At 45.0% G+C, this 24922-nt stretch overlaps 1 protein-coding gene across 2 annotated transcripts in view; it reads left to right on the forward strand.

The window, feature by feature from the left end:
• The window catches only part of LOC126548070 (abasic site processing protein HMCES-like), a 44190-nt gene extending 21293 nt beyond the window's left edge, over positions 1-22897 (forward strand). For both annotated transcript variants that reach the window (XM_055063379.2, XM_055063378.2), the window contains 4 exons: positions 1509-1571; positions 4250-4359; positions 18315-18401; positions 22166-22897. In XM_055063379.2, coding sequence (XP_054919354.1) covers positions 1509-1571; positions 4250-4359; positions 18315-18401; positions 22166-22244 — 339 coding nt within the window. In that variant the 3' untranslated portion in view covers positions 22245-22897. The remainder of the gene's footprint in view (positions 1-1508; positions 1572-4249; positions 4360-18314; positions 18402-22165) is intronic.
• Positions 22898-24922: the final 2025 nt, after the last annotated feature.

Genomic DNA, 24922 nt, shown 5'->3' on the forward strand with positions numbered 1-24922 from the left:
GCCCTTGGAAATGTACAGGTGCAAAGCCAGAGGCTTCGGTTGCGATCCAGTTAACCAAAAAAATTGAATTAACTGGAGTTGAATTAATGCAAGTCTACTGTACTTAAATTTTTCTTGCTGCCATTGTAAGTTGAAGGTTTTCTGTCAAGTTTTGTTTCTTCCGGACTGGCCAATTTTTTGGACATTATGTTGAAAAAAAGAACACAAAACAAAACAGTTGCTGTATTCTGACGTTGTTTTTTTTTTAATCATGGAATTTTTGCGGTGCAAGTCATGGAAAACCTGGAAAAGTAGGAGAATATTGAAAAGGAATTTGCTAGACACCTTGGGTGAAGATGCTTATCGCAATAAGGTTGGTGGCGATAGCTGTGAATGGTGATGTGCTACGCGACGACCCATGAGGTTTGCTTGTACCAGAAGAGGAATGCACACGTGCTGGTATTTTCATGGGACACGGACAAGAAATTAGTGCGGGAATGCTGCCAGGGTGGGCACTTAGTGCTTTTCATGCATGTGCTTCGCACCTTTTGTTGTTTTCATGGGATGTAGCAGCCAGAAAATGCGTCATACGATCGCAATTTGGCGATGCACTGAACATTGGTGCCGACAGACTGTTCTTTATCTGGAGTTTGTCATTCAGCAAACAAGCATAACTGTACAGGGTCATTTTTGTGTTCTCGCTCGTGTGCGTTGGCGCTGTGAAATTGTACGAAACAGGATTGTATCAATAGTGTTCTACTGTACTATTTGCTGCAACCGCCATGGATAAAACCATGGTCGTTATCGATGCAATCATAGCCGATGGTAACTATGCAGTCCTAAAAGCATGTGGATAACACAGTGTCATATGCTGTACCAAACGCAATAATAAACGCGATGAAGGCACAAATAGGCATGAAGCATTGCAGCATTCCTGTCATTCCTGTGGGGTTTCGACTGATGACCATGGCGATGCAGAATCTGCTGCTTTGTTTCAGTTGAACGCTAGCGCTGCTTCTGCTTATTTGCGTTGTACATTTATGCCGCTTGCCACACTTCGAGAGTTGTCCGAATTAACCAGTGTGAGGCCAGATACGTCTGAATGAAGAAGAGTTCGATGTCATTAAATACGTACGTCTGCCGGGACCAGAGGATGAGTCCGAATTAACGACAGTTATATTTATGAGCTTTTACTGTATGTGCAATCTGTACATGGCACGTACGACCACCAGCATAGAAGAGCTTTTGGAACACAGGAAGTGTATAAAGCTAGACTTTCTCGCATCCTAACTGCACTGCCTGGACTCGAGGGCTCCAGTTCGGATTTATGTGCCTAGCCTATGCTTTGCACCATCAAACTCCTGACTGTGCGCCAGGGCTTTACATAAAGTTTTCTTTTTCCTAGCTCCCCTCGTCCTGCTGATCACTCTTGTGGGCAGCTGTATGTCGGGGCTGCTTGAAATAACATAGCAGGAAGGAGCAGCGAGCTTTCATTAACAAGCTGTGGGCTCTCGTCCTACTTTTCTCAGGTGATCCTTGATGGCGAAGACGCTGTTTCATCCTGGTTGGACCCGGCCTATAACTTCAATGAGGTGAGTTGTGAGGCAAAAACTCTGAGCAAGATGGTGGTTGAGAACTTGCAAGTTGCTAAGAGCCATTTTCTCCTGCCTTCTTCCAGTCATGTGACTCCCGCATTTGGCTAGTTGCCCTCTTTTCTTGTATACTGCACATACTGTGAAGTGGACCGTTTCAGAGTGCTGGACTGTTTCAAACTATGTGGCAGGGTGCCTTTCCCCCTAGGGTCTGTCAATCAAATTGGGAGGCAGCACACCCTCCTGTTCCTGAAAGCGGTGGCCACAACACAGTCAGAAGGGCTGGGGAGCACAACCCTATAGTTTTTGACTGTAGATGTGAATGGCAGGGGTCATTGAAATTGCTGAGAGCAGGGTTGCACTTTATTGGCATAGTCCAAATTTGGTTACCCAACAGCAAACTCTAAGCTAGGTAAAGGTGCCATGCAGTGGTGTCTAGAGAGCCTGTACTTGTGCCAAAAGCACTGAATTGCCTCAAATGAATTTGTGCCACGTCATGATTAAAAGTGGCAGTACTAGTGCATCAAGCTGCCCCAAAACAAGCTTTCCAGTGTCTCATGCTGTCTAGGTGTTTTAGCTAAGACCAGCGTCCATGGCATCTTTGCTATGCATAGAGAATCTCGGAGTATAGCACCGCTACGATAAAATTTGAAATGCCAGTAGCTTTTCTGAAGCATAAAACAAAACACAGAAAAGAGCTGCATGGAACAGAGAAGCATGCAAAGCTAACTAGGGGACTTTTTGTCAGTAGCAGTGCTACCTAAAAGCTTGAGTTGCACGTAATTGTCTTACTGAACAGATGAACATGGCCTCTGGTGAATGTACAGTCAAATTGCGATATAACGAATCACGTAGGACCTCCAAAAATTGTTTGTTATTTTGAAAGGTTGTTACAGTGAAAGCCTCAACATTAACCATTCCACCAATCATGCCATCAGTTCATAAGTTGTCACCGTTTGAGCTATCCACAAAAACGTCGCTGTTGGCTCTCGGCCCGTGCTGATGCTATTTTCCATAGATTTCACCGCCACACACCACCGAAGCACCGTATAATAAGAGCGACGCATGCAAAGCAGACAGTGATACTGAGAAAACTACTGACAAAATGGAAGTTCCATGCCGCCTCCGAAGCACAATGTGTCTTGCTTGTTGGTTTTTCACATTCCTTGCCGTGGACACAACTGTCACACTCGAGGCGGACACCTGGACTATAGTACCAAAGCGCAAGCGCATGTAAATGACTGTCGTAAAGTGCAAAGTGCGACTGTGTGGCATGCCCGTGAGTATGGAGGTTACAGTTTTCCGCGCACATAGCTAGTACGGCTGCAGAAAGTAGTGTGAAAGAAAGAAGGGTGAAAGAAGGAAGAGGCACTCTTCCGTTGTTCGGTGACACTTGCCTGGGCGGAGCATGCGCTTGTGAAACCCGATGCATAGAAAAAAAAGTTTTAAAAAGTTCTCTAGTGTTTTTTTTATTGATCGCCGTCTCAGGTTTTCCAAATCCATGTGCCACAGCGTCTGTTTTTTGCACCTTCTCGTCTGCTAGCCTACTGTTTCGGCTGCCATGAAGGGTACATGGAAATCTAAGAATCCCCAAACTTCGGAATATTAGTTCGTAGTACTGAGGCATTGATAACATAATATGGAAATTGGATAACGATCAGTATTCTGGAAATTTGGTATTCTTAAGTTCGTAGTACTGAAATATTTTTACATCGAAGCCATAAGAAGTCAGCAGGAGATTTCTGAAAAGTTTGTTAATCTGAAAAGTTCCTTAATGTGGTGTTCGTAGTAACGAGGTTTCACTGTAGTCGTTTCAGTCTTGTGCACTGCAGGTTAAACTTCATTTTATGAACTTCACTTCCCCCTAGGATGCTTCCATAGAAAAAAAAAAGTCATGTTGAGTGAAATACTTTCACATAGTCCTTTAGGTTTTATTAGTAGTGGAACTGCTTTATCCTTTGCACTATTCTGCACCATGGGAATATTGTTTCTCCATATTGTGCCTTACTCAGTGTATTGTGTCAAGAGTAATAATCGACTCCATCTTGTATCATGAGGAAAGCTTTTCAAGGAAAAGGTGATGATTCAAAAGCACCGGAAGTGAGCGTCACATTTCGCTTTTATAGCATCGTAATCTGGTGTCACCTATCAGGCCAATTTAGTTTCAGTTTCCCATCAGTGTATTGAAACACTATGCAATAGAAAAGAGAACATGCATCCTGGGTTGCTTGGGCCTCACCAGCTCGACGCATATTGGTGTATTGTGCTGCAATCATTTGTGCTGAGTGGACACGTCAAACCTTCCCACCAAAAATGCCCCCACGAAGAAGCTTCTGACTCAGGCCGAGTTAGAGGAGCCCAAATATAAACTTGCCGAAGCCTCAAAAATGACAGCACGCTTCTCGGGCCGTTTGGTCTCCACCAGCTTGGCGCATGTCGGTGTCTCGTGCAGCAACGATTCGCGCACCGCTTCACATTCCGTAATGTCAACTACAGTTGAGCCTGTCAAATTTTTAGTGACCTTGGGTCATATGTTTTTCCAGTTAATACGTTTTTTCTTGCATTTTTTTACAAAACGTTTGGACGAAATTTTACTCTAGATTATTTACTTTGTGTATTGTATGCGAAGCCACTGCTGCTGCCTTTTACACTGTGTAATTGTGATTTGAACTTTACAGCTCATTGGCTCGATCCAGTTTCCAAATACACTCGAGTGGCACCGGGTACCAGACCTGGTTGGCAACCCGAATAATAAGGGCAGGCAGTGTGTCCTGCCCTTCGACAAGCCGTGCGTATCATCTTTGCGCTTTCTCTTTAGCAAGCCTTTTCTTTCTATGCCTATCATTCTTCAAGCCAAACCTATTCATGTCCTAGCTTGGGAGTGCCTTCTACACATGCTGTCTAGCAGATTTCCTGGGGGATACAGAAACTTCAATGTTTGCAGGGTTGCATCCATTCCTATCATCACTCTAATTACTGCTGCTTGGATTTCAAGTATATGTGCAGGTGCTGTAATGTGTCCCAATGACAATGTTGTCTACAGGTAGCCTACGTTGCAGGTAGCTTGTGGGACCTGGTTTCTGCAAGCTTTGTTGTCCTGAATTACTAATTCCAAGTGTCCCAGTGTTTTACAGATTGTGCCGGCTGTCCGAATTTTTTCTTTAAGCGTTTCATTATTGAGTGGACACGACATTTGTGCTGTGCAGCCTTTCATATTTGCTGATGACATCTTTACATCAGCAAAGACCAGAGCAGTTTTAGCATCCTTTTGCAAACACGTATTTACCATAAAATAGGTCGAACATGAATACAGGTTGACTCCTTATATGGTACTCGCCAAAAAATAAATATTTACTGTTCAAACCAACGTTACTAGACTAGCTTCAGTTGTAAAACTCCCCGCCCGCGCGCTTACAGCCGCTGTCGCCACTTCTCTGACAGCCGCCAGAGGGCAACGCTGTTCCATCGGGCTCCACTGCAGACGCCTCGTCACAGCCTTGCGCGTGTTTCACGCTCGCTGGCGTTCTCCCTTGTCCGAATTAGCGATACCACAAGAAAGCGGTATCCACTTACAGCAATAAGATTTATCGCGCCAGTTCGTTAATAGTGAAAGAAGGGTAAACTGCACGAAAGGAAGAAACGCATACAGCAAAACGCAGAATCTGCGTTTCTAAATGTTGTGTGTTTCTTCCTGTCGTCTTAACGTTTCGCGCAGTTTAGGCTCACGAGACTGAATATCTGGCCAAAGTGCGTGATTGTAGAATGATCTTCATCCACACCGAAGCTTCTCACCACGCCAAAGAAGCGCTACAAAAAGAAAGATAAGGTCGGTCTTTATACACACAAGCCACACACACAAAAAAAGAAAAGTCGGATTTTTCATTCTGTGAAGATGCTTAATCAGCGAAGCTGAAACGTGCCGTCCCTGTGTTTATCACTGGGTTAATCCCGAGGGTTCATTGAAGTATTTCTCAGTTATGAGGTTACACGCACAATCGGCTGCGACGGAGAGAACGACGTCACTGACGATATGCCCGCAGTCCGCAGTTGTCGCTTGCGTTCGATGTCTCGAGTTGGCTCGGCGGCGTGGTTAGCAGCCTTCGCCCGCGATTTGCCGCTTGTGATTCTTCGAAATTAAATTTCTTCAAAATTAAATCTGTCCGTTACGTAAGACAATGAGTGGCTCATACTCCCTTAAGCGATGGCTCATACCCCCGTAAACGCGGCCTCCACATTACGACGACAGAAGTGAAGTGAAATTCTACGCTGGAATGATGAACGGCAACGCAGCCAGCTGTGGAAGACAACGACGAACGCGGAAGCAGTGGCACGAGGGCGTGCCGTGGATTTCGCAGAAAGTTCCCGTTTGGCACGAGGAATCTCTCTGTTTCACGCCGAGCGAAGCGTCGATCGCATTGCTGGGAGCACAGAAAAAGTGGTGCGCCGAACTGTCGACATCGTTCCGATAGCGGCCTATGCAGCCAGGTACGCAGCGCGTCGGCATCGTCTGCTGATATTCTTAAGAAACTCGGCGAAGGCTGCAGTTCTACGGATGACATGCTTGCTGAAATTCGCTGTCAACAGCGAACCACAGCATACACCAACGCTGCACCGCGTGCTTAGTCCGGCCCGCCCGCGTAGCTGGCTAGTGAGGTAGTGAAGCCGGGTGCGACTGCAGCGCCACGAAGGCGCGGGCGGGTGGCGGTTCCGCGCAACGGCGCCGAGTTTTAAAACTGAAGCTAGTCTAGTAACGATGATTCAAACATAGGTTGAAGTATATCTTTTTAGAAAAACAAAAGACTTTGAACACGACGCGCCTGTACTTGCTGTAAGCTCAGCTATTAAATCTCGCTAGTCAATGCGACAAGCTGCATCCTCGCCAGACTGCCAGAGAAGTCATCCTCGTTGGATGCTTTACAAGTATCCTTGGCATCCCAAACGACATCGTCCTTGTTGCCATCAAGTATATTGGACATGCAGCATACCTTAAAGCCATTCTCGATAATCTCCATACTGGCTTTACAGTGGACGTGATGGAGGAAATCCATTAGCTTGCTCCTTTTGGTAGCTTTGTTCACAAGTATAGGTTGATACTAGCTCATTTTGGGTAACATCCTTGAAAAAAAATACCTCAACCTATTTGAATAAATATTGTATTTTTCCAACATGGTCACGTTTTCAGAAAACATGCAGCCTGTGCTGAACCTAGTACATCAAAGGGGCATGTTATCTTCCTGTGCACTGGCATTTTCCTACTCATATATACTGGCCTTCACTAGTTTCCGCACTTGGCTTCAGGGTGTTAAAGGGTCAACGTTCGGTCAGAGTGAGCAACACACAATTTGAGTGTTGGTAACGGTAGAGGTCATTAGAAAGGTCACAAATTATTGCAGTTGAACAATGTTGAGCAGTTATTCTTTAGCGGTCACACACATGTAGAAGTGTCTTTTTCTTTGTTTCTTTGTGAAACCGCCAGTGAGGACCACCTGAGAAGGACAGTTATTATCGCCTAGTTTTCTGTCATGCACCTCTGCAAAGTGCAACAGTCATTCTCCAGACTAAAAACTAGACTTGTGTGAATATTTGATTGAATATAATGCTATTCGATATTCGCTTCGGCTCGAATTTCAAAAGTCAATGCTTTTCGAAACGAATGAATATAATTTTAAAAACATGTATAATTGACTTGGTTTTGGTAAGCAAGCTTCATTGCCATAACGTTGCTCATAGCCAAGGCAAGCGAAAACTGAAATTCGTTTACAGTCACCAACTGACTTTTTCGCCTGCTCGATAATCGAATGCCGATCTTGCGGCATCACCACCTTCTGTCTTGAACCCCAACGTATGAAGTCAACCTAAGTTCCGCATGCTGGAAGTTGTCCGACTTGTTCTTTCAGACATAACCCATGCTCACGACATCGTTAAAAATTGTGGCCGTGAAGAAAGTTTGGACAATTAGGTTTGTCCCTCATACTCTCACTTTTGCTGGTGAGGTGGTTTCTTGGCTTCCTGAGAGCCATATGGTCACTGCGAGTAGATTGGCGTCGACTCTGTACGAAACCGTAGCGTTGGTCGCTGACACCCGGCGAAGCAGCGCTGTTTAGGCCTAATAGCCGAGGCAGCCATTGCGGAGAGTGGTAAACGGTTGCAGGATGTTTGGTGCTCATCGATGATTGGGTCTGCGATCATGCGCACAGGCTACACTGATAAGTGTGTGCCTAGCAAGTTTGTGCATGCACTTACTGGACTGAACAGGCTAATCGCATGTAGGCGGAAAGCAACAAGCTGGAACGGTATTCTTTGGCCATCACTTTCGGAAATGCTGTGAAACCTCGTTAAGCCATAGTTGGCCGGAGCTCGGAAAAGTGCGTACTAAACGGTAGTATTGTTTAACCAAATAGCATGAGATCGCCTACTTACCTGTCAAAAATGGAACTCTGAGAGAGTGCGATGAAAGGGGAAAGAAAACATGCAGTATTTATTCACTTCGCGCGACAAAAGTGTTATTTTCGTTTGATGCCGCGGTGGCCTATGAGCGACGACAGTGGCCTCAAACTTCCTGAAGCTGCGAGCCAGCTTTTCAGCCAGCCCCCTCTTCTTGGCAAACACTTGCATGGCAGATTCCTCGTTGGCGTTACGTATTCTCCGTTCACGTGCGTGGTAGCGCTGCAGTAGTCGCGGGGTGCCTTTTCCATTGCGGGGTGCTGTTCTCGTCACGACAATTGCATTCATGAGGCTGATGCAACGCGCAGCCTCTGCCACTGTCGGGCCTGAATCGCCCGTGCTGTCGCCTTCCGTATCGTCCTTGACACTGTCGCTAGTCTACACTTCGGCAACAACAAAGGCAATGATGGCGAAAAGTCAAACCTCATAGCCAACATCTCTTTGCGGTCGCAGCAACGCTGCCGAGCAACTTCTTAGCATTCCAAATGCCACACACTGTAGTCAACAGCAGATCCCTGTCGCGTGCCAGCGCAGACGTCTTCGTGTCACGTTCGATAGCCCGAACTATGTCTAATTTTTCTTCTATGCGGAGCACCCGGCGTTTTTTTTATCCGAGCTTCGGCATGACGCAAGTCCTCACTTGCATGACACCACAACGCTCTCATAGACGCTCTCTGGCACGCTGCCGAAATGATATTGATGTTGATGTGACTTCACGCACAAACGCACAGGGCGCTTGGAGGCTGTTGTTCCGATCTCTGAGGCATGTTGTTCTGCCGGGTTGCCCGATGGAGACGACGTACCGCCGTGTTTGCGCGACGAAAAGTGGAAACACTACGTGTTAACCGATACATACGCAATAAGCTGGTACGGTTTATGCGGATACAAAACACATTTGTTCAATGGCCGCTGAGTCGGGGATTTGACTTTACTGCTTTTAAAACGAAACTACTGTTTAAGCGGGTATGGTTTAACGAGGTTTTACTGTACTAACACTTATGCAAGGTTTCACGCGACTCGGCACCAGACGCATTAACGTATATTGCCGACAGCATTACTGTTACTGTGCCAAGCACGCTATCTGTGCACAATGGCAAGAATGCTGTGAGCCATATACTTTCACGGGTGTATAGTGCAGAGTCAACTGAAATCTTGTGAAGGTGGTGGTATCTCCTAAAGTGATTGGCCAAAAATACCGCCCCTGAATTTGCACCAAACCACTTGCGCTGCTGCCTTTGCACAGTCAAAGTCGCACTTCATGCTATCACCTGCATCACTACGGGTGAACGCAAAACTCTCCCGCCGCCTCGACCATCGCGAGAAGTCAAGTTGACTAAAGGACAACACTCAGCGAAAGCCTTTAAACCAATTTTGTCTGCTATTGGATTGCAAAAAAGGTGTTGAACTTGCATTTTTGCTTGAAGATGTCTGAATAACAATACGGTCAAACCCACTTATAACAATATTCAAGTGCAACGAAAATTCCATTGTTATAACCGATACTTGTTATAACTGGGTGGCATGAAAAAAAAGATCAAAATGGGTAATGGCGTAGCTGTTCCGAGAAAATTATAATGGCGGTGAGGTCAGTTCTTCTGCCTACTACCTTGCTCCATCCGGCTTCTGATTGTGTTGACTCGTTGAACTGTTTAACTCTGCTTCTTACTCGCTCTGATTGCATGTTGTTAACAAGCCACAGCTGTTGGCATTCAAGAATTGCACTGCTATAACAACTGCAAAGAAGGGTCACAGGCAGCAAGTGACAGAGCTCCGCTGAGGCATCGCTTTGGCGGCCCCAAAAGGTGCCTTTTAAAAAATCCGGGAAGGTTGCCGCGGCAGCAGCTCAGCTTGAGAAATCCAGAAGAAATGCTAGAGTGAAATCGCCACAAGCATCTCGCCACGTACTTCCCACAGGCTCGCACGAGAAAACCGCATGTCCGTCAGCCTTGCTTGCTTTACACTAAGCTTGCCAACATCCTTCTCTAAGGCATCCAGGTGCTCCACATAGTGAAGTGGAAGGACTCTCACTGAAACTAGCCCATGAGGAACTGAATCGTCTACAGGACCTCCCGCAGGAACAATGTTGAGGCAGTCTGCCCTACTGCATCAGCGCTGCCGTCGTGGCCGTCACTGTCGTTATCCGATGCAAGCATGCTCACAGCGATCGCCTCATCAGTTAGAATCACTTCATTTCCAAATCTATCATCATCATTATCATCAGCCTGGTTACGCCCACTGCAGGGCAAAGGCCTCTCCCATACTTCTCCAACAACCCCGGTCATGTACTAATTGTGGCCATGTCGTCCCTGCAAGCTTCTTAATCTCATCCGCCCACCTAACTTTCTGCCGCCCCCTGCTACGCTTCCCTTCCCTTGGAATCCAGTCCGTAACCCTTAATGACCATCGGGTATCTTCCCTCCTCATTACGTGTCCTGCCCATGCCCATTTCTTTTTCTTGATTTCAACTAAGATGTCATTAACTCGTGTTTGTTCCCTCACCCAATCTGCTCTTTTCTTATCCCTTAACGTTACACCCATCATTCTTCTTTCTATAGCTCGTTGCGTCGTCCTCAATTTGAGTAGAACCCTTTTCGTAAGCCTCCAGGTTTCTGCCCCGTAGGTGAGTACTGGTAAGACACAGCTGTTATACACTTTTCTCTTGAGGGATAATGGCAACCTGCTGTTCATGATCTGAGAATGCCTGCCAAACGCACCCCAGCCCATTCTTATTCTTCTGATTATTTCCGTCTCATGATCCGTATCTGCCGTTACTACCTGCCCTAAGTAGATGTATTCCCTTACCACTTCCAGTGCCTCGCTACCTATTGTAAATTGCAGTTCTCTTCCGAGACTGTTAAACATTACTTTAGTTTTCTGCAGATTAATTTTTGGACCCACTCTTCTGCCTTGCCTCTCCAGATCGGTAAGCATGCATTGCAATTGGTCCCCTGAGTTACTAAGCAAGGCAATATCATCAGCGAATCGCAAGTTACTAAGGTATTCTCCATTAACTCTTATCCCCAATTCTTCCCAATCCAGGTCTCTGAATACCTCCTGTAAACACACTGTGAATAGCATTGGAGAGATCGTATCTCCAATCTATAGCAGTGTGCTTTCTTTTCACCATCAAAGTCCTGCATTGCCGATGATCAACAGGCAGATCAGCCATCTTCTGTTTCAGCAGCAAGTCAAACGAGGCTGAGAAACAATGTGGCCAGGAACGACTTCAATGCAATGAACAAAGAAGCACGAGCAAATTAATCCGTTAGCAGAATTGCACAGAATGAGGCCCATAGAATAAAGAACCAGCAGTGAGAGCCGAGTGAGTAATTTGAGAGCAGTGCCGGCAGTGTTGTCATATGGTTGTCAGCGCAGTTTGCACGGTCTGTTTGTGTTTCGGAGGGTGGTGCAGCGCGGAGCTATCCGTGCAGCCCATTCATGTTCAGAGGGGCGGAAGGGTGACGGGAGAGATGCACACAAGGCTGGCGTGTATCTCTCATGGAGAGGAGCGCGCAGCAGCAGTTGGGTTGGTGGGCGATTGTGTAGCGGCTTGCATTTCACATTTTCTTTTTTCTTTTCAAGAATTTTGCATTCCATTACCTTTTGGCACGGACACCCGTGCTCAGCATCGTTATAACTGATAATGTGGTATGGGGGCATTGTAGTAAGCGGGTTATTTCCCCATAGAAAACATACAAAAGTTCATGGTGCAGCAGCTTTCAATTGTTAAAACCGATATATTGTTCAAACCGGTATCATTATAAGTGGGTTCGACTGTACTTCAACACAACTGATTTCTGGGATGAAGCTGTTTCATTCTTTGCCAGTAAAGAACCATTTTTATTTGAATTTGTCAGCATATGGCACTTGTGCATGCAAATCCCACTATTCAAACTATTAACTTCGACCTAGTTTCGAACCAGAAAATTGATTTCCCCTTCAGGGGAATATCCTTAGCTGCCGTAGCTCCCTCCATGCGCTGTAGTAAGTGTGCTCAGGTTAGTTAGTCCACCATCAATCTTCCTGTTTTCTGCGTTTGCTCTATCAGCATGGAAATGCTGACTGCAAAGACATGCCGAGTTCATCACAATACCGCAATTAAAAGGGAAGCGATCACTTTTGCGGAGACGGATGGAAATCGGGCCGCATCGCAGGCGTTTGGAGTTCCCGAAACTTGTGCGCGGTACTGGCGCAAACAGGAGAGGTGTTCTACACCGGTGGCTGCTACGTACGGCGCAGCCGCGCGGCCCCTATCTTGAAAGCGATCTGCGACGGAGACAAGAGTCTACGCATCTAGGCGCACCGCGCTGTGTTCTCGTCGCTTAGTTCACGTTGAAGCAAAAGGCCGCACAAAGGTCAATTCCCTCGCTCCTGCTACCACACTTCCTCACTCCAGCGTTTCTGTGGTCACTGAGTGAGATGTGTGCATGCTTGTATGCACGTGACACCATGCTTGTTAATTTAGTTAGTAAGCGAATGTTTAAAAGTTCATACGCCCAATAAAACTACTGTCCTTTTCATATAGCTGTCTACTAATTTGTTATCGTAATCGATGCTTCACCTTTCGCGTGAAATTGCGACTTTTTTATTTATTGCAACTTTAGTTAATTTGGAGCAAATCTTTGACTTTTCCAAATGAGAGAACGTTGTATTTCTGTATAGAATGAGGTGCGTGGTACCGTAAAAGACTTTTCTTTCTTTAGGTCACGGCAAACGGGTGCGCGTTACAATGAAGGCCTTGTTCTTTTTTCTTTTTTTGGTTACGAAAAAACGTGTGCGCGTTACAATCGAAGGCACGTTAGAATCGCGTAAATACGGTACTCGCATAATATATGCACCCCCAACTTTGCTCTTGAAAATTTTGATTTTTGTTTTCCCCTGCATAATAATCGTGCTCCAACTTTGCTCTTATGCAGGCCCACGATCGAAGAGGCATGCCATAGTTATTCACAGACTAGAATCTTTTACTTTTGCACATGTATTTAAAGCAAGCGCACTTAATCTCAATGCAGTTGTTCTGCAAGAAAGACTTAATAATGCCACATGAGAAATACCGAGATCACCTAAACAAAATTTTATAGCTAACTTGTATAGGCTGCACTTCCACGCTAGAGGCAGACATGCTGTGGTGGCACACTGGCACGTGCAGTGGGATTGATGAAAGAGAAGCTGATGGCAAAGCCATGGCAAGAGAACACTGGCGGCAAGCATGCAGTAAGAACCGGCTGCACATGGTCATGGTCACTTAGGGACCTGATGGAAAGCGCAACTGTGATAACGCTAACCAAATGCTTGTTGTCAGTGCTGGTGCAAAGGCACCTTACAGACTGAAGAGAGAAAAAAAAAAAACCACAACTGCTCTCTGCAACGGCAACTTTACACAGTTTACGGACTTTGACATAATAGAGCGTGCACATGCAATGCGCGGCAGAGTGCGGTGCACAGGAGAGTAGAAGTCAAGAAGGGGCAGCCAGCACTTGGTCAGCATAGTGGGCATAGTGTCAAATTCGTGTGTATGTTGCTCGCTTTTCTTTCTGTCTTTGGTTTCATTATATGCAATGGACCCCGAGTCCAGTTATATCGCTGCTGTGGTACAAAGAGTTTATCGGCTCACAAAACTGAAATGCTGGCAGTCAAGTGAAGAGGTGCACACAGCGTACTTGTCAAAACAACAGGTGCCGAAAAGCAGCGCTTCAACATGATACATTAAAACTTCGTTATTACGTACCCGCTTAGTAATTCTGGTCTAAATATAGTCGTGATGAATCCCCCACCCTGTCGCAATAAGAGCCTTCGAGATTCACTTCCAATAATTGCTCGGAGGTGCATCTGGGAAGTGCAAATTTGCAGTTCTTTCTTGACAAACTAGGCAAGTAACAACGGTAAGTATTACTTTGAATGATTCGGGCAAGAAAAATTCAATCCGTCTGCAAAATTTTAGCAAGAACTGAGCTGCGGTACGTGCAAAAGGGGTTTTTTTTCTACAATTTTAAGAGAAAAATTCACGTCCTTGTATAGGACCCTTGCTAACGCCACTCTCAGTAACAAACAACTTAAAAAAGTGCTGACTTACATAATTTTTCTAGCTTTGAAGTGCGATGAGTGAATATTTGTACATATAAGAGAAATTCAGGAAGCTTGCACAGCATTTTCGCACCTAAAATGGCAAGCAAATGCTTGGTGGTGCTTGCGCCTATCTCAACGTACAACGCAAACACATGGTGGTAACAGATGATAGCGGAGTTGGCGCGCTTTCATCCGGGTTCCTTAGCGGGCTGCCAGTAATAGCACACGTGACTTTCTGAGAAGCTCCATTAATACGGCCGGAGAAATTCAGACTTCTTCATAAGGATTCCTTTCTTCTTGAAGCTCGCATAGTCAAAGGAACGTTTACCGCAGATTCTGCTGTCTATTCTGATCTTTTACACAGATTAAAATTACGTAGCCTTGTGACATTTTTCTTTATGCACAGCGTAAGTTTGGAGTTAGGCACTCGCACGTGCACATTCTGGCATAAAGTGACAAGCCTCCAGATTTCTATAGAAAGCTGCATGCCTACTGGGTCACAAACATTAGTCAACCATCTGTTTTCGTCACTGGCTGGCCAAGCAGATGCATACTTTTGTTGGGAAGTGTGTGCAGTTGGGGGGGCCTCCGCTTCAGTGCCACACAGTGGAATGGCGGAATAGTGGTGGATGACAGAATGGGCTATGCTCCGTTTCATACATAGCAGGCAACGCTATAAAGGCTAGAGACTTCTCTCGCTAATCGCATGAGAGATAGTGCACAAGGAGAAGAGAAGCAGAGAGGCTCGGTCTCTTTTAATCACAACCATATAACGCCAGCCGGAAGTTAAGCCAAGGAAAGCATAAGGGTCATTAGCTGTGGTTGAAATTAAAATGTAGAAAATAATGAGGAAAAAAAAAATGAGCCTGGATGAAAAGATAACTTGTCGTCGTTGGGAGAACCCACAACCTCTGCATTACGCATGCGTTGCACTACTAAATGCGCTACAACGACGGCCATCATTCCGTCAACTATTATGGGTATTTATGTGCGCTAAATCTAGCCCTGGGAGTATTAGCCAGTGCCACTCGGAGCCATAGCAAGCAGATGTGAAACATCCTTTTCTTGGCCTGACGGCATCACGTAGCATGTCAGTTTAGGAGAAGACGCACGTGGCCAATAAATCCTCGTATGCTACCTAATGGTGTCAAGGCTACTATATTTGAGACCCTGGTTATGAATGAACAAGAAGGCAAACAAAGGGGCTTGATTTCTTGTTAAGACCATGTAGAGACAACAGGGAATGAAGCCAAGGAAAGCATAGGGGTCATTAGCTGTGGTTGAAAGTAAATTGCAGAAAATAATGAGGAAAAAAGAAAATGAATGTGAACAAAAAGATGACTTGTCACCGTTGGGAAACGAACCCACAACCTCTGCATTACGCATGCGTTGCACTACCAAATGTGCTACGGCAACTGCCGTCAATCCATCTATGGGTATTTTATTTATGTGTACTAGGCTTAGCCCTGGGAGCGTTGGCTGGCATCACTCGGGGCCATAGCAGGCAGATATTGAACATGCTTCTTTTTGCTCGATAGCATCATGTAACACATGAACTTTCTTAGGAGAGCAGGTGTGGCATATGAAAGGTGGTGGGTCTGCATAATGTGAATTGATTTGATTTAAAATTAGGTCTCGTATGTTTGTGTAGCAAAATATGACTTAATTATAATGTAGAAGGCATCATAGGTCTTAACCTATTTGCCACCAAACGAGCGGAGTGACACATTTCTGCAACTAGCAGCCAAAGTCTTGTTCATGCGACCAAAACAGTATGTTGCATACTGGAAGCACGCAGGTTCACAAATGTGCTTCACATAACCTGATGTCTGCAAGATGTAGTTGTAATATAGGAAGTAGTTCTATAGAAAGCATCACAGATCAAAAACGGCTGCACTGAGAGAAATGCAGAGAATTAGGCTCCTGTTGACCTCAGTCGATGCTCGTTACAGCAGACTAATAATTCAGCGAGAAATGTCCACTACATTCGAATTGCATTCGATCCAAAATGAGGGCCGCATTATGTTGAGAAATTGTGGAACTTGAGCTGTCTAAACCGAAGGTAATGGCAAAAACATTGAAATTAAAATAAGCAAACAGATTTATGCGGTAATTGCAAGAACACTAGTGGCTCACTGGCTTGATGTCTGCTGTTTTTTGGATGTTGCTTGTGGATAAACGGCAGTTTCCCCACACAGCGTCTAGATTAATGGCTGTCACAATGGGTAGCCGGCCAGCAAGCTCACTGCTGTGCCAGCCACCTAGCCTGAGCACGTCGCTGCGGCTGGGGACACAAACAAACATCAGCTGCATGTTTGCGCACAGCAATGCAAACAGCTACATTGGGGAGCTGGAAAGCTACAAAACGGTGTTCAGTAGAATAAAACAATATCTTAATTTTACCTTTCACAACAAACGATGACCACTGCCAAACCTGTAACACACAAACGAGAGCTGCGATATGAGGCAGGTTCAACTTACTGCCCGTGTCCGGCCGCAGCTGCACTGCATTTGAGATAGCCGAATTGCATCACGTGCTTTACAGTCTAGATGCTGCATATAACAGTATCTTCTTTTTTGTGAAAATTACTACATTTTACAGTTGTTGGCGGTTGTTTTTGAAGTGCCATATGCAATGGCTTCACTTGATGAATTAGGCCTAGCGGCATTTTCGGTGGCATTGATTTGTGAGGTCAACCTGAAAGACTCTTCGTTAGCTGGCGAGGCTTTGTGCGAAGCACACCGTTATGGGAAGCTTGCTGCTAGTAGGTTCGTTCTGTAATGGTGCATTTTTGCACATTCCGCAAGACAACAGAAATAGTTGTGTGCAGCGCACCGCCACATGCACACATCGCTGCAGCAGAATATATTGTTTGTTTTACCATCTAGACGTAATTTGCACAGGCAATTGTCCGTTGGAGCCCAAAGTCCATTTAGCTGTGTCTATTGAAACCAAAATTTATTGCATGAATAATGTAGGCATATAATATATATGCTGTAAAACTTTGCTAATCTAGATCTCATAGGACCAAAAAAAAAAAATCTGAAATAACTGAATGTTGAATTATCGACAGCATTAAGAGAACACTAAACAAATGCTTACATCAACATACTTTTATTTACTGAATGTATCAACAAATCCTGCTTCTATTTTGACAAAAGCAGTATGGAAGCTGCAATTCTTGGCATCCCATTACTGATAAGCACTCGCAGAAGCAAATGCCTCGTGGCTTTCGTCACAGTCTGGCTGTAGCGAAAAACCTGCATCTTCATTTTCACTACCGCGGGCACATTCTGATTATTTTTTCACCATTGAGCTGGTCGGCAATCAATCATCTATCTATCACAATACAGCCAGCAGTGTTGAGGCCAGCATGCAGGCTGTGCCATAATTGCTCTTTAACCTTGACAGGTTTCATCATGTTTGTGACGTTGCGCTGAGTCAAAACAAAAATGCTGCTCGCCGCAACCGCCATTGCTATGGGTGTGATCATAGATGGCTACTAAGCAGTTCTGAAGGTATGCGGCCAACATGGAGTACTATCCTGGCCATTGTCATATTGTTCTATTGTGTCAAATTCTGTATTGGCGGAATTTTGAGGCATCAGAGCATCTGTAGCAGCCCTCTAGGCCAATTATATATGACAAGATGGTGAATTCGACAATGTGGCGAATTCGCCGATATCCGGAACACGATCTACTGGAACTCCTTACCGGCCTTCTATAGGAGCTGCCTGTGCTTACTCACATTCGACTGTTGGCATCACAGCATAATATTTCAGTTTCTGACCCCCCCCTACCCAAATAACTATACAATGGACGCTGCTTGTTAATAACATTACCTTGTGTTAGCACTTCCAAACTTTTTTTTGTTAATTTATAAAAAATTGCTTTATTTCATTCTGTTTTGACATGTGTGTTCATTCCATGTATGCGATACTTCTATTGGTTGTACTATACTCAGTTCCTTTAGTTGCATTGTGCTGTGTCATTGTATGAGTGTACCTATCTTTTTTATGTAGCATCACATATGTTTTTGTAATGTCAAATTGTCTGTTTTCTTTACCTGTACGCCTAGATTTTATACTACAGTTTGTATGTCTTGCTGTGTTTGTCATCTGCCAGTGGCGCCTTGGCTTTGTCAAGCTGTTTTACCTATGTAGTTTGAACCAAGGACTCTAGTGCGACACTGTAGCTTGTGTTTTTTACTTGTCTCTATTGCAACACTTGCAGAGATGTCACTCCACGACAAACCATGATGGATTCATGGCTGAATCGTTCGAGTACATCAGGAGATGCGGGGCCCAGTTCTAGCCGCAGGTAGAGTAAGCCTTTGTTTTGTTTGTTTGCTGTTGTATAGTGTGCAGGCCTACAGTGCTGACATGGCATTGTTTGAGAGGTGTTTGTGTGTAACCTGCCTGGGTAAAAAGTAGCATTGTGCGAACATTCAAAACTTTGGATATTTGATTTGAATTCGTTATTATTCGATTCAAAAGACACTTTTACTATTTGAAATATTTTAATCGGCAAGAAGTGCCATTGTCGGGTGAAGCATATTTGCCATGCAGTGAGGCACATAAATAGTAAGAAGGGAGTGCTATTGTGGGCTCCCTGCTGGTGCTGATGGCTACCCAACACTATCAAGTACCCACACTGTGCTGCCTCTTCATGCACCTATTCAGCGCCAGCTGCCAGGTGGAAACCGGTGTTTGCTACTAATCTGATTAAGTGCCTAAAAACACGGTTTCCAAACTACAGGTTTGACCAAGCTGCAAGCTTGGCAATGGTTTTAGACCCTCGCTCTGAAGAAGTTGAGTATCACCAGGATGCTTCAATAGCAGACTGGATTAAAAAAACTGACTTTAGAAGAAGCAAGGAAAATTTTAACACCAAGGAACCCAGATATGTCCAACAAAAAAAAAAGCTTCTGAAAAGGCACCATCCACATCAAGATGTATGAATATGATGAGAGGTGTGCGAACGGTGCCAGTTCCAGCATACCGTTTTAGCGTGCGCTTCAAGCAGTTTCTGAAAGATGGTGCACTCGTGTGGGGGCCATCAGCGAATGAGAATGCGGAGTGGGCATAAAAGACGTGAGCCGCGAAGGGCACAGACCAATGAGAGTGGCCCCTTCAATGATGTGTGCATGGGAAACTGGTGCATGCGGACCCGCCCGACTGCTTGTTTCCTACTGTCGTCTGCTCACGTTAGCTCTCGCTCGCGCTTGTTTGGTTTGGTCTTGTTCACACTTGTTTCAATTGTCATGGTGAAAAATAAACGGGAACAGGTTCACAAAACGATTCATACCATAAGAAACCATGCAAAAGCAACGCACGTATACCAGCACAAAGCACAGAAGTACTTGTAATCGCATGCGACGAATGTGAACGATGATGTGATGTCGAAGTGGCTTCACCCTTTAGAACGGGCTGGCAGCCACAAACATATAGTGCTACCCCTCGGAGCATGGCCGAAACACACACAAGTTGTCAACACGCTGTCGGCCATCTCAGCACAGCGAGGCGCCACCATTTGCACACCTCTCATAAAATTCTTACACCGTGATCCATGTCAGTGCTGCCCAAAGCCTTTTTATAACCTTATCGATTAGCAGCAGTTTTCACTTGCTTGTGGCAGCAATTTTCACTACCACGAGCACAGGTTTAAAAATATGTGCATGACGAAATTTTGGGCTGAAAAGAAGATCCGCGAGAATGGTGCTGTAAGCATGGTGCCCCACTGTTGGCTCGGCTTACAAGGAGATACCTGTCGATAACACACTTGCGTGTCTGGCGAGCAGCTCTTTTCAGTGTCTGAAGAAATTGTCACATGCAGGAGGTTGTTGCTGCTCCCCAAACATAACTGCAGTTACGACGCTGTCAATGCAAAAGTGTTGTACCAAATAATTTTGTTGAGCATGAAGCATAATTTTCCTGTACGATATTTGCTGTGCAATAAATTTGGTCCTTTCCATACCTCTGGCTGGTAAAAAGAATTGCATTTTTGCAAAACCAATAGTATAAGTATTAAAGGTCCCCTGAAATGGCTCGTACAAATTTTGTAGACGCGTAGGGTACAGCTAAAGTTAATAATTCGCACCACAATTTGTGTGAAGCGTCTCATATTAAGAGAGCTACAGACGATTACAAGTTACCCTCCTCCATAGTCGTGCATTTTCTCCTCAACTCGTTCGCCGAGTGACCGGGGCTAAGCTCAGCCTTCACTGGCTCTGCGTCATGATGGCACGTCGTGTTGCCGACTTCTGGTCCTCTAGGAGCGAGCACGTAAAGCCTCTCCAAACTCACTGCCAGCTGCTTGGCAGTCGACCCCAAGCGAGAGCTATCAAAGCAGCGTGCGTTCAGAGCATTCTATCGCAGCTCCGAACGTGTCTAGTATACCATTAACCACAGGTGAGCTGGGCGTTTTGACCGAACGGTGGAGACATAAACTCAAGCTGATGAAGGAACTTTAGCATAGACGTATGTGAGCTGCCTGATCGATCTCCACGTTCCAGCCAAACAAAGAGCTAATATTACTCTAACCTAGTGTAAAACATTTTAAACTTTTACGAGAACAACGTGGTAACGATTACACTCCTAGAAAAATTTACACCAGCAGCAAAGAACACTACATTTTGTTACTGCTACTGTGTGTGGTTGAGCTCTGTGCCACCAGGTGGCTGCACCGTTGAGACTATTCACATTTCTGCACATCCCGTTAAACGGCGCAGTCAAACTGCCAGGCCCTGTCCCCTTGCGCTTGCGTTTACCCGAACATCGGACTCTCGAAACACTATTGCGGTAGTAATCCTCCGGTGTAAAGTGACGGCTGCAAGCGCACAAATCCTGGCGCCGATCAAATAGCGGCAGTCCGATGCCCTGCAGCCAGTCTGCTTGTTTGCTGCCTTGCAGACGATGCAGACACGATGTCGCAGCTTGACATATTGCCAGTCGCTACGTTTGCAGCCCACAACGCAACAAAGTCAAATCATGGTGCTAGTGAAAAGACTGAGACCAACTCTGACCGCGGAGCTCTCGTCAAAATGGAGCATGTTGTGGCTCAAGCAGATGACGCTTGCTGTGTGGCGGAAGTGCTTAAGTGTAGTGAGAAATTGTTCTTGTGCATTCTCTGTATATTACTCTTTTTATAGAAACAAATTAACTTACATTCCAACTATTACGACATCAACATCATTCCAACATCATTTGTTCACCATAAAGGTGGAAAAATTATCGATGACACGCCCTGGGCAGCTAATCGAATAGCTCGCCCTACTGACGTCAATTGGGTGATTTACGTCATATGGGTAGGGCTGGTTGAAAATTTCGCCGAGCAGTGTGCTGCGATTGTCAGTGATGTACATTTTTAAAACCTTATAATAAATCACACGCTTTATGCTTAGCACTTAGATGCATCAATTAATGATCTGAAGGATCTACTCTAACGACTCACTGTGTTTGTACAAAATCGTCGAAATCTTATCAGAGTACCACTGCAGAACACAAGTCAGGAGTTAAAAATTTCAGTTCTAGTCAACGTTAGCGGTCTCATGATAGTCGTAAAATGCTGCTGAAAGTGAGACAGGACAATTATTTTGTTTGCGGCAACGATGTTCACTACTTGACTTGCGCATATGAAATCCAAAAGATCACTCCATCATTCGGAGTCCGATATCGGTCGGTATGCGCTAGCTATATGGGGCACATTGCTGTGCCATGAAAAGTCAGGATAATCAAGCAAAATGTTGACATTTAAAAATCAGTCAGTGACTGTGTATCTGTAGTGCCCCCTCGAGTTATGTGCAAAACTTCAAACACAATAACTTCATTTATCCTGCAGTGGGTTAGTATGTAGCTTAATAGTTATGCTGTTCTGCAGAGTCAAATAAAGAGCATCTTAGCCTGCCTATATTTAATCTTGTTAAGGTCTACCAGGCTGCTCCAAAACACCTTTGCTCACTTCGACCCCTGCATGTTTTATTTTGTTTTGCACTGGTTTTATTTAAAAAAAGGATGAACTAATCATATAACCCCGGTTTAATTTGACCCTAGCTAAGACCTCTGGACTGTTTTAACTTCATGCAGGTCACGAAGCCGATCACCTATCAAGGCTGAAGAACCAGGGAAAGAGTCAGTGGAGTTCAGTGGAGAGTCTTCAGCTTAAAAGCAGGCTCTGCCACCATGTGCCTTAGGGCTGGTAAAGCCAGTCCCTAAACAGTCTCCATCATTTTTTTTTTCTTCTCTTTTCTTTAGAAAGTTTGACAAGGTGTTTTTGCCAGCTGGGGCATTAGCACTACTTAATTTCTGTTAACATTAACTTGGCAAGTACACCCCCCTCCCCCTTCATTTTTGTACATGTTTTAACATGGAGGGCAGGGAAGGGAAGGACTCTTTCCTGCTCTCTTTTTTTTCTTCGTTTCCTTTGTTTTCTCTTTTTTTTTTAAGAGAAAGTTTGACAAGATGTTCTTGCCAGCTGTGGCATCATCACTACCTCATTTCGGTTCATGTTAGCCCCTTTTTTTTTGTGTGTTTTAACACGGAGGGCAGGGAAGGGGAAGGCTCTCTCCCGCCTTTTTTTTTAATAGATGCATCTAAAATGATGCATGATGAAGTACAAAAGCATCTGTGTGCTGCAGTAATGTTACATATTCTTAAGTATTTTAATATTTAATGCATGTATCCTGCTATAACCTCACTGTGATATTTTTAAACTATAAGCCAGAGTTTTTATTTGTATATCTAACACAATATTTTGTGTAATTGACAACGAGTTGTGCTGTTGTCTTGCTGCAATAAATTCATCATTTGTTAAAAATATCCTGGGCTACTCTTTATTACTGTGCTGCAGAGTTTTATTACAAATGTTTTCAAATAAAGATAGTAGTCTTTGATTCCACTGGCCTTGCTTTATGCTGACATAATATTTTTGCCAAAATTAGCATAACTGCAGTTAGGGTACACTTTATTTGTGAACGTTATAAGTAAAGAAATAGTATTTAGCATGGGTCGTTTTGATTTTCATACACACGTAGCTTGTAGTGACACGTGCAGACACATACGCTCTCGGAGAACCATTGAGGGTGTGTATGGCCTGTGCAGGTAGTGAAATTTTGTATTAATATAGGGTGCATTTTGTTAGCTATTGTTTATTGTGCTTGAAGCTCCACTCGCTGAACCTCATTGTTACAAAATTATTAGTTCAACAACAGTAGACTCCTAGATGATGAAATTGGAGACTATAAATATATTACAGAGGCTTTGAAACGCTTTAATCAAAGTCGAAACGTGGATTTCACAAAATTTGGTGAAATCCACCAAATTTGCAGTGGGCTTGCCGACTGACTCAAGTACAGAGTGTAAAAGTTGGAGGACAATCCCACTGCTGGCAACCAGTTGTAGGATTTGTGGTCGGCCATAAAATACGTGGTAGCTGGCCCATGCTGTCGTCCAACTCGCCCACGCTTGGGACGTGGTTGTAGGGAGGAACTTGCTCTCATCGAGAACTAGGAGTACAGGATTTATTTACAATATTTACATAACGACAGGAGGTACATTTCAACAGTCTAACATGACTGCCAAATGGAGCATGAAAGCCGAAGCACGGAGTGCACGAGCACGGAGTACACCGAGCAGCCGAAAACGGCTGCTTAAAAACCCTCTGTCCTCCCTAGATCCCTAGGTGAGGGTGAACTGCCGTTCAACCTCCGTCCAATCGGACCGTCCAAAGTCGTCGTTGGAGGCGTAGTCGACCTGCCTTTGAGGGGGAGGGTTTACACACTCACACCCACACTTTGGATTCACAGAACACACTGAGTGGGAGAGTCCTAGTAGACACGGGTTGTCACGCTCGACCCCAGCCGGCGCCTCTTGATTGCAGAGCGGACTCCTCAGGTAGCTGCTGCGACTGTCAGCAGACTGTGACGAAGTCTTGGGCTCGTGAAAACGCACCGCAAAACACCCTTTTCCAGGAGTCCTCTTGCTCCAAGTAGACCGCGAAGGCGACAGCAAATCAAGTAACAATACTCTGTCTGCCAAACGTGGCTAGACTTGCTGGCGCCATTGGCTGTCAGAAGGAGGCGCATGGTTGATTCACTTTGCTGTGGTTGCCAGTTCTCCGAAAGAGGTGCATGGTTGGTTAACTTTGCTGGCGTCGCCAGTTCTCTGAAGGAGGTGCATTGTTGGCTCTCCAAAGCAACTTGTTGCAGCAGGCCGGGAAGGGTTCGAAGATCGCTACCCCCGCAGGACGATCGAAACAGCTGCAGCGGGTTGGGAAATGTTCACAGGTGAGTACCCCTGCAGGCCGATCGTAACAAGAGCTGCTATACAAGGCAGGTAACATACTGTCCTTAGAATAGCTTGGCACGCCTGAACGCAGGCAGGAAATTAAACTGAACAGTACCACATCAGGCGAGTGAAAACACTTCATCCACAGGGTATCCGAATCCTGTCCCAACGTCCTGTTACGGATGTCCCAAGAATATTGCACATGGACCTGTTTCGGATATCCTACCATGAATGTCCCAATTAAGGTTATCCTTTTTTGACATACGCGTGAATATTTATCTTCCAATTGAGACTTTGTCTTACAGTTCCCTCATAACCGAATTATGTTTTTTCGCATGTTCGAAGCACACTGCCAAGCTATCATGTCTGCAGCTTGTGTGTACGTTGTACTTTACAAATTTTCTGACACAATTTCCGAGGGTTGAATGAAACGCCTTCTTCATGTTCGCTTGTAACGAGTTTCGACCATGATGGAAACACACCTAGAATGTGTGATACTTGGGTAGCAGACGACATGGTCCAGTCGTATGTTGGTGCTTCAGGGGTTAATGGCTATCC

The sequence above is a fragment of the Dermacentor andersoni genome, chromosome 1 (assembly GCF_023375885.2).
Source record: "Dermacentor andersoni chromosome 1, qqDerAnde1_hic_scaffold, whole genome shotgun sequence".
Lineage (NCBI taxonomy): Eukaryota > Metazoa > Arthropoda > Arachnida > Ixodida > Ixodidae > Dermacentor > Dermacentor andersoni.